General features: G+C 43.8%; 2 protein-coding genes across 2 annotated transcripts in view; one reads left to right on the forward strand and one right to left on the reverse strand.

Annotated features, from left to right (window-relative positions):
• On the reverse strand, positions 1-8,126 carry prmt9 (protein arginine methyltransferase 9). Its single transcript, XM_053857578.1, has 13 exons — positions 7,874-8,126; positions 7,311-7,510; positions 7,094-7,242; positions 6,650-6,886; positions 6,361-6,528; positions 6,190-6,292; positions 6,016-6,116; positions 5,762-5,954; positions 4,873-5,056; positions 1,918-2,557; positions 1,699-1,852; positions 1,109-1,231; positions 1-310 (listed from the first exon to the last, which is right to left on the reverse strand). Exons 2-13 carry the CDS (start codon positions 7,506-7,508, stop codon positions 71-73), a joined length of 2,490 nt encoding a protein of 829 aa, XP_053713553.1. The 5' UTR covers positions 7,509-7,510; positions 7,874-8,126; the 3' UTR covers positions 1-70.
• Positions 8,127-8,910: 784 nt separating this feature from the next.
• Positions 8,911-18,527, forward strand: part of arhgap10 (Rho GTPase activating protein 10) — a 40,222-nt gene continuing 30,605 nt past the window's right edge. The window contains exons 1-3 of the mRNA XM_053855881.1: positions 8,911-9,434; positions 17,110-17,205; positions 17,645-17,706. Coding sequence (XP_053711856.1) covers positions 9,281-9,434; positions 17,110-17,205; positions 17,645-17,706 — 312 coding nt within the window. The 5' untranslated portion in view covers positions 8,911-9,280. The remainder of the gene's footprint in view (positions 9,435-17,109; positions 17,206-17,644; positions 17,707-18,527) is intronic.

The following is an 18,527-nucleotide window of genomic DNA, read 5'->3' on the forward strand; positions in this document are numbered from 1 at the left end:
GCAAATGAAAATGAGTTTCACGTTTTCTTTATTGATTGGAAACATATGGAGCCACAGTTGAAGGAGGCTGCTACTCCATGGGAGCAGGAGGAGAGTCTTTGTCTGCCACGATGGTCAGCGTGCTCTTGTGGAGCTTGACTGACAGCCGAACCCAGTCCCCGGCTCGGAGCTCCAGAGGCTGCTGCAGGACCACAGCCGCCTGCTTCCAGTGAGACTTGGGGTCCAGAGTGCTGACGGTGATCTCTTCGTCCAGGTGGATCTGGTACCAGAAGGGAACGGCCGTGAGTCGGCCTGAAGACGTGGCCTGGACCTGAGGGATGGCAAGAGTGAGACAGGGAATAGAACAGTATTTGGTCAGAGGTGAAGAGGAGAGTGCAGGCAGGGTGGCACATGTCCCTGAAAAAACAGACTCTAACCTTCTTCACCGCCACCGTATTCCCTGGACACAGTTCTTTGGTGAAAACTCTATGACACCATGTCGCTCAGAGGGACACTGACAGTGTGGAGCTCTGACAGGAGTCATGTGGGTCAGTTTGCAGTACCATGTCGTCTCATTTGTTTCCGAGCAATTGTCCACCTGAACCTGACTTTGATGCTCAAAGTTGCTGAAAATGGTCGACATGATTTGCACACCAGTAACTGATAGATGAAACGCCAGTGCACTGCATTTTGCTTTCATTGTTGTGGTGTACGATTATACACACCATTGCCAGTCATATATTAAAGTTAATATATATTTAACTCGATTTTAAATAAGACAGTTTCATGTTTCTGGAAGTTATTTTTTAAAAAAGTAATATTTTAAAGTTAAACTTTGAGACAGCTTTCCTGTTTATACCGATATTTATTATTAAAAAATAAAATAAAATAAAATAATGTTATTAAAATGTATTTCGTCACAAAAACATGGCGGTGCTGTGAGGGAGTGGGGGACACCCTCTTTAAAAAAACAAAAACATAAGTAGTTCTAACACAACCACTGAGCTTGGGTGGATAGAACCTTCTCTGTTGTTGCTCTCCACCTCTGGAAGACACTGACTAAAGCTCAACATTGTCCACACTGGTTTCCTGCTTTTGAACAAAACACAAGGTGATGGAGAAACCTCACCTTGACCTCTCTGTTGGTGTAGTTTGCCGTCACATTCATGAGGTCCAGGACAAAAAGCTCCACGGCCTCACTGAGGCGTTCACATTCCAGCGTGGAGAAGTCCAGGAACACATGCACCGGCACCTGAGGACAAGTGGAGAAGGCCATGTTTCCCATCTTACAACACACCTGGATGAAACAGCTCGGAAAAGGCCGCCGCGTTCTTCTTATCTTAGCAGAACAAACTCATGTTTCCTCCTCCCTGACACACATCTCAGCGCCTGTCTTTTGATGTATCTGCTGCCGGCGGGGACGTCTCAGGTTGTGCCGTTTCTTGTGTTGACAGTTGCGGCAGGAAAAAAAAAAAGGCGTCCTCCGCCGAGGCCTTCAAAAGATTTAAACATCTGCTTTAAACAAAGGAGCATCTCGCGGGAGGACAGGGGGAAGTGGAGCATGGCGACGGCTGAGACGGATCCGCTGGTCTGTGGACAACGTGGATTCTAATGAGCTGGAGTTTTGGAGATTTTTTACCACCTGCCTCCTCAGGTGGGGTTCCTAGCGAGGCCGAGGCTGAAGAACAGTACCAGAGTGAGAGCGGCTCCTGAGCTCACCGTGAACTGGTTGATGAACGGAGCGATGTTGAATCCCAAAGTGGGCTCCTGACCCTGGACGGCACTTTCCTGCAGCAGCATTTGGGAGTCCACCAGCATCCCGCACACCACCATCTTCTGTGGGAAGACGCTTCCTCCCTCCTCCAACAGACACCTGATGGTTGATGGGAAACTTGCGCTCAGGTTTTTCATCATCCTGAGAAGAGACTCAGATTTCACCTCGCCAAAGAAGCCTTCTCCATCAGCTTCTGCCGGATCAGGCCGCAGGTCTCCACGCAGTCCAGGATGATGGCGCTCCACAGCTTCTCCTGCGAGGGCCTCTGGAGCCTCCCCTGCTCGTCCTCCATGTTGTTGAGCCAGAACTCCAGCCGATCCTCCGGGATGTTATTGGACTGGGCCAGTCTTTTCAGAACTTCCTGCTGCTTGATCTTCTCCACCGAACTGAAGGCTTTGACGGGACCCAGGCTGGCAGCAATGAGGGACAGAAGAGAGAAGCCCTCCGACACGTCCAGCACATAGAGAAGGTCTGAGTCCGTGAGCTGGGCCCCAGCGGGCTCTGGGGTCAGCCTGGAGGTGACCTTGGAGAGGGCAGTCCTGAACCTGTGATGGTAATCCCAGTTGTTGAGAAGTGCCACCTCAGAGCTCTCCAGCACGCAGAAGTCTGGGCTTTGACCCGTCTGCAAACACGCCAAGGCGCTGCACAGTTCCGCCTCCGGGTTGGGAACAGAACCCTCAGGCCTCTGGGGACCCTGACGGACCATGTGACCACTCCTCTCCACAGCCACGCTGCTCAGCCTCAGGTAGGCATCCTTGCAGGAAACCTCCACGATGAGCTCGTCCTGTGGTTGGAGGATCAGCCCTGGAGGACACAAGACGTGACTCCGTAAACATATTTTTACAATTGTCCTCCGTTGACTGGAAGTTTTTGGGGTGAAACAGTTTTTTTACAGTCAGCTGTGTTCATTACAGAGCACAGTGACACATGGAGCAACACCCCTCTACAACATCAGGGATCTTACAACGTTCTTCAGTGATCAGAACCTTGATGTTCTAAGAATAAGAAACATCCTTTGCAGAGTCGGCCCCCCATTAGGTGAACTAAGCAGCCACTTCAGGTGCTCCTTGTGACCCGAGTAGTTCAGAACATCCATGTCTCATTATAATATTTTCAGCTAATATGAATTCCATAAAAAAATTATATAGTGTATTGTGACATACTATATTTATATATTTCTAATTTTAGAGTCAGCAACACCAGGCTGAATCAAATCATCAGACACGTTTTAGAAGTTCAAGTACTGCATTATTTGGCTGAAAACAAAAACATAAATACACGTATTGTTCATGGAGTAATTATTCACAGAAACCTTCCTTCATTGTTGAAGTTATTTACAAAAGTACACACACCACTTAGTTTTAAAGGCACTGTTTTGTGGGCATGTGGAACTGTTATCTCTACGTTCAGGACACTAAGATAAATACAGGGCAAACTGTGTCCTGCTGCAGTAAGGGACACTTGACTTCTTCCAAGGACTGGTCTGTTTCCAAGAGGAGACCCAGGTTTGTCATCAGCTGGCTCAGTATCTGTCAATATTTTTATTGTTTTTGTTGTTTTTTTCTTCAACAAATATAAAACCAGATGTTTCTGCAACATCCTGTTAGTATTTGACCGGTAAAATAGTGATAAACTGTGACTACATTCTGCAGTTTCGAGTGTCTTAAATGTGAGCAGGAAACAGCAGAAGAAGCGGCGACGTGAAAGTAGGTGATGTGGAAGGAGGAGGGCGGAGGTGGGGCAGGCGACGCCAGACAGAGGAATGACAGGGAGCAGACGGGGGGGGGGCGACTCCTTCAGGAATAACATCTGCTCACCTCGCCGTGTCAGCGCCCAGATCATCAGAGACACTTGAGAGTGATGCATATTTATCGGCCATAATAATTTCATGAACGCTAAAGAGTGCCACATGCGATCACGCCACACAAGATCGCAGCCGGAAAACGGATGTTCCTGATCAGCGAGGCCTTGATGCCTCCAGTTAGCGGCCCAGCAGGCTGCAGTTGCCACTGCCGCGCCAACTGGAGCACGTCACTCTGTGTCACCGGGACAGAGAGCAGTGACAACCTGAATGGAAATCAAGCTTTTGGCAGGTGGCTTGTTGGCAGCCAGCGCCCCCGTGTGGTGGAGAAATGCATGACTAAAGCCTGGTTCAGTCACAGCTGCGCAGTATTCGCTGTGCCACCACCACTACTATATATCAATAACTAGTTAATGCAAAGATAGTTTATGACAAGTAGTATTGGTAGTACGGTATTTTCGGAACTATAGAGAGCACTGGAATATTACCCGCAACCACGAAATTTAAGAAGGAAAATCGATCTTTTTCATACACAAGCCGCACCGGTCTGTAAGCTGTGGGTGCACTGGTGCTGTCTGCGCCGCAGAAAATGCATGAGGATCACTAGCTGTCTTCAACCTCTTTTATCAAAGTTCCCACTCTGGAAGTTTCAGATTCAGGTGGCCAAAGAACGCTGTATCTGACACACACAAAACAGCAGCGGATTCAGTCGCTTCCGTCTTAAAACGACACCCGAGAAAGGTAGGTCATCTGGCTCAGTGAAATGAATGATTATTTCCTGGGCAATATGCTCAGCGTTCCCAATGCCACGCTCAGACCGACACTCTGCGTCACTCTGTGAGTGACTGCTGCAGTTTCACCTTCATGAGCACGGAAAACTCTCTGTGCTCCGTCGAGTGCTGGTGTTTTAAATATCCTATTGAATTTGTGGCGTTGACGCCTTTTGATGTGCATGTGCTGCAGGATGCAAACTTGACATGGCAGACTGAAAAAAGCCTCCGTAGTAGACATGCTGTGGCCAGGGAGGGAGGGAGGGAGGGAGGAGCCGACGCATCACACACCGCGGTGATGGGCAGTGATCGGTGAATGCCTTTCATAATCTATGGCCAAGCATCCCTTGTGAAAATCCATATATTAGACGCATCATTGAATAAGCCGCAGGGTTCAGACTGCGAGAAAAAAGTAGCGGCTTATAGTCTGGAAAATACGGTAATTGTGGTATCAAAGATGTGACGGTTGCTGTGTTTGTAACTGCAGTGAGTGAGAACAGAGTGGTGGTGTTTCCTAGTTGGATTACAAGTGCTGACTCTCATCCTACCCTCGGTGCTGTGGTCCGGGTAGATGGCTTGCTCCCAGCAGGTGTCCTCGTGCGGACCCGTGGACAGAGAGTTCTCCTCGTCCAGGTGGAGCTGGAACCAGACAGCCAGGGCGTCCAGTTTACCCGCCCGGACGACAGGCAGTCGGATCCTCTGCACCTCCCTGGAGGTCAGACTCTCCAGTTCCTACAGGAGGCGTCAAGAGAAATGAGTCATTCAACCCCTCTGCTGTTCCACTCACTGACTGCTCACATGGTTTTTATGGCTATAAAACACGTAGAAAATGTGCTACAAGTCCTGAAAATAAGGTACGAATACATTCTTGAGATGTTGACATTCCTCACTGTGAGGTTCTGACTGTGAAATTACAATAAGTGGCACCCGATTAAAATTTTTTTTTTCTTTAATTAATTCAAATTAACGCCCTGAAGTCCCAGTTTAAGTAATTACAGTTTAAATATAAGAAAAAACAAATACACAGAACACCACTTTACAACACAGTAAGAACTCTAAAAGGACTAGGACTCAGTCAGTACCGATCCCATCCAATCCCTTCTACTGAAGTTATGCAAAATGTAGCAAAACACAAAGCTTCTAACGGCATAAATAAAAGTACAACATGGTGAAAATATTGAAATAAACAGGAAAAACTAAAATACTATCATCGTAATATGCAAAAGTCGCCAAATAGCCCCCTGGAAAACAAATTCAGCTTCTAACATATCAAATACTACTCTACATCTGGCACTGGGATTCGCACTCCAACACCACTCTCTTGCTGTAAACTCAGCGCTGCAGCAGGAGATTTTTTTAACACGTCAACATAAAGTTCTCACTCTGATCACATGATTCACAAAGCTAGTGTAAAAAGGCCAAGACGCTTCTGCTCACCTGCACGTTGTTGAAGTCAATGCGGAGGGCGGTGAACGGCTCGGTCAGAGATTTGAAACCTCCCGGTAGCCGGCTCAGTCGCTCGGTGGTGTACGGCTCCATGGAGTCGTCGGGCTCTAAGCTGCAGCTCACGGGACTTCGCAGGTGTCCGGCGGCTGCCAAGGACAGACCCCCGAGGGAGGCAGTGCGAAGCCTGAGCACAAGCGCAGCAGGTGAGCTCAGAATCCCTTCATACAAACTCAATACACACCAACCTGTGATGGCGCCGGATCTCCTCACTCTCCACAGCCATGGCGAACACGGTGGCACCAGCGGGGATCACCCGGCCCGTCGCACACTCCTCACCTGACTCGCTCTTTCATTTGGACACATTATTGCATCACTTATTTGACTTGCACCGCTAATAAATGGTGACTTTTTTTCCTCACCTTTGGAGGAAGAAGAAGGTGATGCCAGGCGTGAATGAGACTTTCAAGGATCCCTTCTCCAAACAAGCCAGCATCCACAGTCTCTGTCACCACCAGTGAAACCCTAACAAACAATTGAACGTGTCACTTCATTTGAAAACTGGGACGTGGAAAACAGGATAAAGGCTTCACCTGCGTGGGATGTCCCTTGGAACCTCCATCTCTAAAGACTTCTTGTGCAGTATGTTGATCTGACCTTTCATCCCATTTGCCGCCAAAACCTCACAGGCCAGGTCGTACATGGTTTTTGAGAGTTCACACGCGTACACTTCGGCAGCCCCAGCCTTTTTAGCGCACATGCTTCGAAGACAGAACCAAGGAGTGTTGAGTAAACATGCAAATAAATGCTGTATTCCAGTTTGAGCGGAACTTACGAACACACGGGAGGCAAATTCAAATAGTCTGGAGTAAAAATTCTCACCCCAGGATCCCAGTGCCAGTACCTATGTCAAGCACAGTGCTGCAGCCGCTTCGGACGGCCTTGTGGATGGCCTGCTGGTACTTGCGGTTCCTTCCGTGGTCGTTGAGCATGAGAAAGTGCCAGCGTTCCACGAGCCAGTTCGCCACACGATAGAAGTTCTCCCGGGCTTCCGGGTAGTCCGGTTTGATTTTCAGCGCTTTGTGGAAATGACCAGCAGCTTCATCCCGAAATCCCATTCTGAATACACAAACATGACACCAGCAAGTCAGGAAAAACTGACATGGATGTGGTGGAAGAAGACATGAAGGGCAGGGTTGTGACTTGGGAAGATTCTAGACAGATTAAAGTGGAGGATGGCAAAGAACAGAAGATGATAAAAAAAAGTGCTCACAATAATCTCTTAATAATAATAACAATAATCAAATCCTTATGTTTCCTGGATACCTGAAGAGATGCTCTCCCATGCTGTTTAGAATGACCTCATCAGATGGAAAGATTTCAAGCGCTTGCTCATAGCAGTTAAAAAGGTCCTGGATGCGACCAACAGAGTCCAGCTCCTCTGCCCACTTGAACAGAGTGAACCGGAAGGAGTCCTGCAAACATTCCCAGAAACATTACAGACCTTTATTGAGCAAACGTGGTGACTATGTTACTCACGTACCTTTGCCAGGTCTTTGAACACTGGGGCAAGATTGAGGACCAAAAGGTAGTGCACGAAGGCAGTGCCGTAATCCTGGTTGAAGAGACATTGTTGGGCACTTTCCAGCGAGCTTGACACCAGCTCATTTCTGGCGGGGTCCTCTCTGCGACGCCTGCGGTTCCGGCGGCCATGTTTAGGCTTGGCGCTGGCATTAGGCATCCCTGAAGCAATATGAAGAAAGACGCGCACACTGTTTAAAGTGGAGCACAGGCGCAATACACAAACATATGCAATGTTATCATCAGTATTATCATTGTCATGAATCAACATGGCCCATTAAAGCGTTCACTGTCACGTTGTGGTCTGAAACTGAAACTGTGGTCTTAAATAACAGGTAAGATTTCTTTTAACTGTTGCTATTTGAATGCATGAGCCAAAATAACCGAGACCATGTGGATTTTTTATACATGTAAAGAGACTTGTATCATTCTTCAAACACATATGGTACAAAAATATTTACTTTGGCAACGTTTTCTGAGCAGGTTTTGTACGTAATTTAAAATGTGATTTTAGTTTGAACTCACTGTGATTTGGTGAGCGATATACTGGCGGCTAGCAGGAAAATGATGGCATCCTCGCACTCTTAGAAACGGCTCCTGAAGGTCCAATGTTTTCTTTCCTTGGCAAAAAAAATAAATGCAACCTCAAAGAATCAATAACTAACGGCAGAGAAACATAAGAGGCATTTGTTTACATCGTTCAGCGCCAGCATTGACCATTTCCGTCGCGGCACGAGCAAAAGGCCCGCCTTTAATGTGATTCGGTAAGAAACAAAATACTCTGGCAAAGGTTCCGGGTTAATAACAACATTAAATTTAAATTAAGATGCGCAGACAAATTTCAACTTAAGATTGCTAAGTACATTTCCGAAAGTGTTGATTCACTTCCATTTTAGTTTGTCACACATGTTCAAACAAAAGCATGGAAATATTATATTTCAATCAAAGACGACGAAGAAACAAGATGATTCCTTCTCATCGCAAAACGCCAGTGGAAAATGAGTGCGGTTCTATTTTAGGTCGTTTACGCAATCCACTGCCTTCTACGGACTGAAATAACAGACGTGATTTTTTTGCCTATTGAATTACAATGTAACGGGCCATACGCTATTAGCTTCCGTGTGCTATGACCAGATGTAAGAAATAAATGCGTTTCAATGTTCCCTCAGCCAATCATCAACTCGACCCATGAAACAAACATTTAAAGTGTTGGCAAATATAGAAAATAAATGTCATGCTATGTGACCATTAAGCTCTGAGCGATGCACCTTATTTTTGTGTTATGCATGAAGTGAATTTAAATACAATTGATTCCCCTCACCGGAACAGCTTCCTCCCCTCGGCCGTCAGACTGTTGAATTCGTGAACAGCCCTTGTTTATTTTATTGTATTCCAAAACACTTTCCTAGTTGGTGGGCTCCCCACTGAGCATGGCAATAAATTTTAATCTGATTCTAGACTGTATTACTATCTCCATAGTATCCGTTTAATGTAGCGCGCCACTCGGGACTGAATAGCGGAAGCAGGAAGAGGTTAGCATCTCGGTGGGGATGTGTCCTCTTGGGCAGAAGTTTTTCTACACGCACACAGATGTCAGAGTTTCCCAATCTGTCACTCTGCGAGGTGGGGTGTCGCGACCGTGGACTGCTGCAATACCGCAATAATGACTTCATAAGTCAAACGGCAGCAACTCGTTTCTGCGCGACAACGTACCGCTGATAGCGTGTTTTACCAAGCGACCTTTCTGCTGGACCTTTGACAAGTGGGGAGCAACACCCATGCGTCAGAAATGCTAACCCCGGCTAGCCGCTCCTACCTGACCTAAACTATGTTTCCTGCGCTCGGCGTATTCGTTCGCAGCACGGTTGTTTAGTTTTGACGCGTTTCTTGGAAGGCTTCCGTGTGTTTTGGGACGAGGCGCGAGAGTCAGCCATGGGTCTGCACGCGCTGGAATTCAGCGAGTGTTATCTGGACAGCCCCAACTTCAGGGAGAAAATCAAAGCTCACGAGGCCGAACTGGACAAAACCAACAGGTTTATCAAGGAACTGTACAAGGATGGGAAGAACCTCATCAACGCGACCAAGCGTAAGTGGCCGTGTACGCGCTGTCATGGGTGATGAAGTGTTCGCAAGTGTGACTGGGAACCCGCCAGTATTGTCCGCATATATAAGTATGTTTGGAGGTGTGCAATAGGAAGCGTATTTGTGTGACAGTCACACGACTTCGCTCGGACCGAGCCGTGAGCTGGTTATCTGTTTGAACTCTAGTCCTGTGGGCGGGGCCTCTGCTTCTCCTATGAAGTCATCCAAGTTGGAAAAAGTCCCCCAGACTCATTCAGTGTGTGAGATCCTCGCAACAAAAAAAAAACGCAAAACATGCTGGAAATATAGAAGTACATTGATTGGAAAAGTCCCCCAGACGCATTCAGTGTGTATGGTCCTTGCAAAAACAACAAAAAAAAACATGCTGGAAATATAGAAGTACATTGATCAAAAAAAGTCCAAAAACCATCTCCTACTTCACCACATAAACCATGGCTTCACAACTAAAATGCGGCTTGATATGTGTGTCCGACATGGTTATGAAATATTCTGGATGTTTTATTCTGGGTAGCACGACTGTATCCATCCTCCAAATACACAAAAAAGTTAGTTTTGAATGAATGAAGCACATGTATGCCCATGGTATAACGTCGCTTCAATACTACTCTGACTACCACTCTTTTTCAGAGCATTGTTGTGTGTCGCTGTATATAACCTTGTGTCTCTGTGTGACTGTTGAATGGTTGGACCATCTCCTGACCACTTGGCCTCCATAAAGCGAATAACTGGAGTCTGTTTGTCATCCCTGTGTCCCCAAAGGTTGCTTGCCTTCCGAGGTGGAAAATGAATGTGTGAAACTTTGAGAAACCATGGTAAACTAAAAATGTACTGTCATGTTTTTCTGTTTGTGACTTAAAGCGAGTCCCATGTGTCTCATCTTCTTCACCTTTTTGTCAAACTGAAACCATTTCCATTATGTGTCTTCATGAAATACTTTCTCCTGTGAAAGAAATGAACCCATTTGAGAATCTCTGTTGAGTCAGGCGGGTCTCAAAATGTGTTCCCTATAACTCTTCCCTCAACGTAGCTTGCGGTGTGTAATCTACCTCGGGGTCAGTGTGGCATTCTTGTCAGTAAATCATATCATATTTGGGCGTTCCAGTGGTATCTGCGTGCTCAGGTGTCTGCTTTCATATGGAATTCTCTTGGATTTTCCTGATGTGTCTGTACCGCTTGACAACCCCGTCTTGTTTCAGCTGTCCACAATGGTATTATCAAGGCAATCTGTTGTTTAGACTTAATAGTCACATTTTTTATTTGCCTCTTCACAACTGACTAGTCACTCTTCCTTATATTAGATTAAAGTTGACCTTTCCTTTTCACCCATCCTATCAAAGCTTCACAAATTAGCCATTTTCTCAACCTAGTAAACCGTCACTTAAAGAACTGAGTTCGCCTGGCTCCAAACTAATGTTTAAATATGTGTTTTGAAATTGGTGGATGACTATAATCAGGGCGTCTACTCATTCTAATAACTGTTTAGCAACTCTAATATGATCACACTTTCACAGTCAAATATTCAAGGCCTGCTGAAGACTGTGGTATCGAGTCATGAAACCTGCACTTGTGTTTGCCCAGGGTGGCTCTGAGTTCTTAACAGTAATACATTTTAAAGAGTTGTACATGTCTTTGTATATTGAAAAAATAGTTTTTCCTTTCTGCGCAACAATTTAAATAGTTTTTAATAAAAGAACAAATCCGCCCCCCCCCCAAAATGTTACATACTAAATGACAGTATGGTGAAAAAAAAAAGTAAATAAATAATAAAATATTTTTTGTAGTTAAACTAGATTTGACAGTTAGTGAAAATGACGATGTGCAGCAACATCACTGTTGACCTTGGAATGATCTGGTATGTGTACTCCTCCAGCTGGAAGGATGTCCCACTACGGAAAGTCCTTGGCTCGGAAAGGAAACTTTTAAGGTTGACGGGGTTCCAGAGAGCACTGACATGGAAGTACCTGTCAGAGGAGCAACATGCAGATGTGCTTCTGTTTCTCTGAGTTTCCTCCACAAGCTCCGTGTCCTGTCTGTCCCCTCATTCGTCCGTGTTGTTCATGGGAAGTGTGTCCCATTTGGGAGTTGATCCCGGAACGTTCTTGTTTTGGGAGTGCTTCTAACCTTTTCTCCGTGTAAACTGAGTAGTGACACCAAATATTTTCTCACTTTTTCCTCCATCTGTTTGACCTTGACACTGGTTCTGTGCTGAATGACTGTTTTAAAAAGGGCCCTATTGTCTGTGGATCTCACATATTTAATGGAGTAGCTTTTCATCAAAATACAATTTCGAATCTTAGTATTTACTTGGTTTTATTGAATTAAAGTCGACAAAACGGTCACCTCACTCGATGTTATTTCACAGGGAGCGACAAACAAGTGGCCGATGCTCTGTACCAGCGGCTTCTTTTCCAGACAATATAAGTCACTAAGCCTGGAACGGCCCTTTTAAAGTAGCACTTTGTCCCTGTGCAGCTTCTTTTATCAAAACATTGAATCTTCGTCTTGAAGTGACGTTATGTGTTCTCATAACTTTTTCATGCAGTCTTCCAGAAACAAATCGATGCTAAATTAAATCTATCTTTCTGTCTGTTATAATGCGGTGAACAGTGAATGAACATCCGTCCGGTGTGTTTATGTCTGTTTATGCTAAAAGTTGTTGTTGTTTTCAGAGTGGGGCCACACAGTCAGCATTTACAGGACGCCAGTTAGCAAGGCCTCACCCTACCAGATTTGTTTTGAGAGTCAGGAAGTCATGAAGTCATGGGCAGAGTGGAGGTGGGAGGCCATTGGGCAAGCTCAGGGTGGGCATTTTCTGTTGAGGGCAAAGGTTTTTTCAAAGAGTGGCGCAGTGATTTGGACTGGAAAGATGGACGAGTGGAACAGGAAGGGCAGCGCATAAATAGTGGCCCTGAAGTGGGCAAATCCTGACCCAAGTAGCACATTTGCTGGACCGTCGAAATAAAAACAAACAACCCTCTGTCTGTCACCAGTGGCTAAAACTGTGTTCCTTTCAAAAAGAAAATAAATAAATAAATTACTGGCCTCTTGATTATTATTAGTATTAGGATTATTATGATTATTAGTTGTAGTGGTAGTAGTAGTGGTAGTAAGTACCACAAGAAAGGGAATGCCTCAAGTATTGTTATTATTATTTTAATATTCTACATCATTGGTGTTGCAACTGCAGCTAACATCCTTTGCATCGTGAAATCTCTTTCAAGGTTTCCATCATTGCTGCTCTCTTTTTTCATCGTGGCCTTTCCTTCACTATATATGTGGTACGCTTTCCATTGTTTGGTCTGACAGCGTCATCTCCACTGGCCTGTTTCCCCTCCCATCCTTCCCTTCTTCCTCTCTCCCTCGGACTATAGGCCACGCAAAGGGCAGGATTTTCCACAGCTGCCCAGTTTATATGTGTTTCCTTATGCACCAAATCACAGATCAAAACGTTAATGTGTGTGAAGTCATTATAAAACAGCTCAGTCTATGTTACGCCACAGCCAGTTTATCTACAGTTGTTTCGTGATAACATCCATAAAGCATCTTGTATCCATCCATTTATCTTCCCTTTGTAGCAACGTTCACTTTTAAGGTACATTTAAGAGTTTTTCTTTAAACTACCACCACAAATGGTTGCTCTTGCCTTAGACTTGAGTGGGGTCTCCCGACTCTCTTTAGTGTGTGTTTTTTGCCGAGAAACTGGCCAAGTTTGACAGATCCCAGGTTTGCTCTCACATGCCTTGCTTTAAAAGGCAAAAACCAGATGAAGCATTGGTGTGTGTGAGAGTGAGTCCGCACTCATGGGTGCGCATGTGTGTCTGTCTGAGAGCGAAGGGGGGGTCTATCTTGTGATGGGTCTTTATTCCTGGTATCATTTCAATCTGTTTGCTGTCTTCTCATTTGGCACCTTTCTATATTTTCCATGTGACTTTATCCGAAGGCTCTCTGCTGATGTAACTGCAGCAGCCACTGACACACACATTTATGCCGCTGCCTGGTGTCAATTATTTCTGGGGCTCTGTGTAGCAGGACAGCATTCATTCTTCATGTTTTATGTAATGAAGTCTGCAATGCTCAGCCTCATATCCGCCCACATCAACTGTCCACCCTGCAATGAGTTTAGCATGCTTTCAGCTGTTGTAATCGCGTTTTGGATGGGTGTGATTCTGTGCGCTGTGTCCACATGTGGTTTCAGTAAAGGAGCTTCAAGTCTGTCAGTGATCATCAATAATCTTCCAGTACCTTCTCATTGTTTGCAGTGACCAGAGCTTTGATGTTGATCTCTGCGGGAATGGAAGGTTTTCACAGAATAATGAAGAGCCAAACTAGTTAAAATTTGAACAAAACGAATGTACTATCAGACTGTTAGTGATACATTGGCATAAACCATATTTTAGTTGGAAGCACGTAGTTCAAAAAGATAAAGAACAAAACAAAACTAACTTGGACGAAGCTCGATGCTGGTGTCTGCTTATATGAATGCTGAATGCTAAATTAATTCCAGTCTGCTACTCCACTGTTACATAATAAAGTAGTGTCACAAATGCACAGTAAACCAATACAGTCCTCGGTCGATCAGGAATATTGATGCTTCTTACAGAACATTGAGGTCATTGCTAACCATGAACACAACATGTTCGACCCTAGAGTCAAACACAAACTTGAATGAAACTGTTTCCCACTAACTCTCAGCGTCATGTTTTGGATCCTAGTTGCTGCTCATGCTTTTGCATAGGGGTTTCAGACAATATTGTTTATTGAATACTGATATTGTGATATTGTCTTGAAAATTGTTGTTGGCTATATCAATATTTAACGCGTAGTTACTTGGATATAATTCTGCATAATGTTTTGTTTTGTTGATTCACAATTAATTTCTCTGTTTTCATGTACATAAGTATGCACTGCATGTACATGCAGTATATTGCAATGTTTTGTATCGCCACTCCTCTATCGAGATGCATATCATATCACAAGATACCAGCCGATGCACAGCCCTACTTACGGCACTTCAAAAGTCATGACGCTGCTGATGAAATTTTTTATTATTGTATATTTGGTCGGTGCTGTTGTCTCCACCGCAGATGTTTAGAACTTCAAAGCAGCTCTGTGCACTCAGGTGGTGACCCCCCCAACTCCACAGGCCGGTCATCACCTTGACTAACCGATTTTCTGCAGGAAAATTGCACACTTTCTTATTCAACCATGACTTGTTGTTCGGTCCTTTTAATGATTAATACTTTGCTTTGCTTGGATGCTAGTTATTTTAAGTGCCCTGTAAAGCCCTTATACACTACATTTTAGAACTGGTTTTGAACTGGTACCAGTATTTACGATTCACCCACAACACAAAGGTGTGCCATGGTTCAGCGTCTTGTTGTGAAAACAGTGGACATGAGCGCCAGGATTTTCCATCAAATGTATTTTTGGAACATTTAAAGTGAACAAAATTTGACACTTAGCTTGAAAATGCAATGTGCCTTTTGACTTCATGGCATATCTTTTATACTTGGTGGATGATATTTTTATATGCCGCTAAAACACTTGGTTAAGTATATGTTCCGTAATCCAAAGTGTAACCTTAACTTCTTAAGATCGTCTGTATAAATGACCTTAAGAAGATCCCCGACAGCATTCTTAAGGCTTCGTCTCAGAACTCGAGCAAACTGCCATGACTTCTCACGTGTTTGAGCTTTGGGCCCCGCTGTCGATTTAATCCAGAGCATGTGTACACAGGTAGTGAGTATTCGACAAGTTCATGGTGTCATGAAGAATGCAGCGTCAAACTAGAAAATGATCTGGATTCCTGTTGTCTAATTTTTCTGTTAAAGTGATTCATTGATATGAAGAACCAACGTCTAGTAGTCTCTTCATGTCGTGGTACCTTGCTTTGCCTCTTAACTCCTCCATGCGACCTGATGCACTTCAACTCTGCCACTTAATTCTCCTTCCTGTCTTTGTGTCAGAGCTACTGTCTACACCACACATCGCGGCAGGTCTCTCTGTTCCATAAAGCTTCCTGTTCTTCTGTCACGCATAACCCCTGACGACACCTTGCCTCCACTCTCTTCGTCACGCTCAATCTCTCTCTGTACCTCTGGATTATAGACCCCAAAGGATGTGTCTGTATTCTGAACACTTCCTTCTAATTTTGATGTTCCATCCAAGTATGTTAGAATACTTTTTGTACACACATTTGGATCAAACAGGAACGCGATCATTGTTGTGCCTTGTTGATGGTTGTACTGAAATGAACCCAAACTTCACTACAGGTTTAGAAAAATGTGATGGTGCAAATATTCTGTTTATAAATATATTCATAAGTTCTTTCTGGCTTCTTTACCCACACCAGTACTTCTGAATTATTGATCTATTTAGATTTATTTCTCTGCCTTGTTTAAGAAAGATATTACTCTAAGGACTGTATCCTACAGTAGTCAAAGGATTCCACCTTCTGGATTCCATTCACAAAGGGAGTGATGCCATTTCAGGGACTGATAGGTCGTCACATTTTGTCAACATTACCTCTGCCTCTCCGTGTTCTTCAATATTTGGCTTTTACAGGATGTGGTTTTGGAAGACAAACAGGGTGTTGCCAGAGCGATCAGCTGACTGATGCATGTGTTTGACATTGCTCAAATAGTACTCTATATTTCCTCATCATTTCAGCAGCGTGGCATAGCCTCGACCTGTTTTGGAATCTATGATATTAAGCTTCATTTGGAGGATGTCTACACTAGGTTTAATGAACAGGCCTGAAGACATTTGGAGTGGGACCCTATAGTTGCTCTGCTATTTACACTGGAAATGTTGTGAGAGGTTTCACTGTAATGGAGTGATTTCATCATGTTACACGTTAACATTGTTCCCAAAAGTGCTGGTGTTTTGCTTACATTCAGTTTTCCTTTTTTTTTTTGTTTCTGTTCGTCATCCTGGCAACTGTTAATTATCTTTTATCAAAGACACATCCATCCAAATGGAATGTACCATTAAGTGGAAAATGACCCACTGGATGTTTTTTTTTACTTTATTTGCCATTAATATTTCACAGGCAATTAGGCAATTGACATTTAACAATAATACTAAGCATACAGTTTAATTGCAAAATTTTATTATAAAATAAAATAAAATAAAAATAAATTAAAACAAAGAACAAATTCCCTTTAGACAGAGAACATGTTCCCTTACATTCCAGATTTTATACATTTGTACATGTTTAAATGACCCCATAAACCAACGCAAAGGGAATTACACTGAGGGAACGAGGTACGAAATATAGCGCAACCGGTTTCCACCTCTTTTGGAAGAAGTCCATTTTTAACTGAAGCTGTGCTTGTTAATTTTCCCTTACAGTATACAGCTCTCATTTTTTTTTCCAATTTTCAATAGATAGTGACCGAGGTTTCTTCCAATTTAGAGTGGTTAACTTTTTTGCCATCATAAAAAATATGTATATCTCAGATTCTTTCTAAACAGGTTTTCAAGTATTAATTCCAATATAAATAATGATGGGTTCATAGGGATGTCTTGCTCTGTAATTTTTCCCATTTCAGTTTTGATGTCTTCCTAAAATGTTTTCACCACTGGACAGTCCCAGAAAATATTAGTGTGGTCTCTATTGTTCTTTTTTAAGTCCTGTATTTTGTATTGTGTTGCAGAACTTGGGGCGGCACAGCGGAAGTTTGCACATTGCCTGGGAGAGTTCAAGTTTGAGTACATCGGAGATGCGAAGACGGATGATGAGATTTGTATTGGTAAGTGATTTCATGGTGTTTCCACACAAAGAGGAAGCAACATTTGATTGTAACATGGCTGAAGTGCCGAAGTAGAAAAGGTGGCCTCTTTTCCCAAGCCTTTCTGCCCTGCGAGAGCACCCACTCCTAATCATGGTTTTGTCTAGACACTGGTTTAAGGTTGCTAGGGGCAACCCAGAACAGGCAAACATGGCTTGCTCATACCTGGAGCAGACACCGAGCACCGCACCACAAGTTGAAAACAAGAACTTCTATTAGCATTGAAGGATGACGGGGCAGATTTCTTCTTGCACTACATGAAAACTCAGCTGTGTTGTTCATATGACAAATGTGCTATGCATAACATGCAAATGTTTGCCGAGAATATGTGTTCAAAGCATCGCTGATCTTACTCTGAGATTTATGTTTCGTTTTGTGCATTGCTTTTTCACTTTTCAAGATGAGTCATTGCAAGAGTTCTCCTCATTTTTACGAAACCTGGAGGAACAAAGAGAGCTCATGGTGAGTAAGACAAGTCCAAACCTGTTTTACCTCAGTGGGGTACTACCTGATGTGCTGCTGCATGGGTTGTACTGTGTTGCAATTGGTCTATTTTGTGTAGGAGTGAGAGACTGTTTGTGTATACTTGCAGGTTTCCAGCTGGACTGCCGTAATAACGCGCCATATTTGGTGCTTGCCTTTGTTCATATCCAACTCTGTCATCTATCAGAGATATAACAGACTCGCGTAATTGAATTTTGACGGCACAGTGGAGAGGAAGGAGGAACCCGTTTCCTATAGCTTCTGGTTAATTGTTGATCTTGTTTCTGTTCCCTGCTGCACGCCTGTCTAAGGGTCAGCGTTTCACCAGCCAGGGAGTGGCCCCTGAGGACTGCTGTGACACAGATCAGGACGTCACGATGCCTACTCTGACAAGGGAGTAGCGCATTACAATTGAGCTTTTTTACACTTTTTACACTTTTCATACTTTCATACAACACTTAAACATTCTTTTATAATATTATTATATTATCCTCAATTGTTTTATTATAGGTTTTATTGTCAAGCTTAAGTCTGACCTCAGTTTTTGCTATAATGTCATAAGTTGAGTAGCTGGTACTTGTAAATTACAAACAAAATACTTTGACTATTCCAACTATGTGAAAAAAAACAACTTTCTTAGGTAAAAGTACATAATACTTATCAATTTTGTAAATCATATTACTGTAGTGACAGATGTGAAAAAGGTCTGTGTACGTTTGTCATTTAAATAGCATGTACAAAAGGGACCTTCTTTATTTTCTAAAAAAAAAAACATACTCTTTTCTCTGTGTGAACCGTGT

Source organism: Synchiropus splendidus, chromosome 2, assembly GCF_027744825.2.
Source record: "Synchiropus splendidus isolate RoL2022-P1 chromosome 2, RoL_Sspl_1.0, whole genome shotgun sequence".
NCBI classification, from domain to species: Eukaryota; Metazoa; Chordata; class Actinopteri; order Syngnathiformes; family Callionymidae; genus Synchiropus; species Synchiropus splendidus.

Coding starts and splice junctions, on each gene's coding strand:
- prmt9 (XM_053857578.1), bottom strand. CDS start 7,508: ATGCCTAATGCCAGCGCCAAGCCTAAACATGGCCGCCGGAACCGCAGG. Junction 1,853..1,917: donor GAGAAGGCTTCTTTGGCGAG/GTGAAATCTGAG, acceptor ATCAACCATCAG/GTGTCTGTTGGAGGAGGGAG. Junction 1,232..1,698: donor CGTTCATCAACCAGTTCACG/GTGAGCTCAGGA, acceptor ACTTGTCCTCAG/GTGCCGGTGCATGTGTTCCT.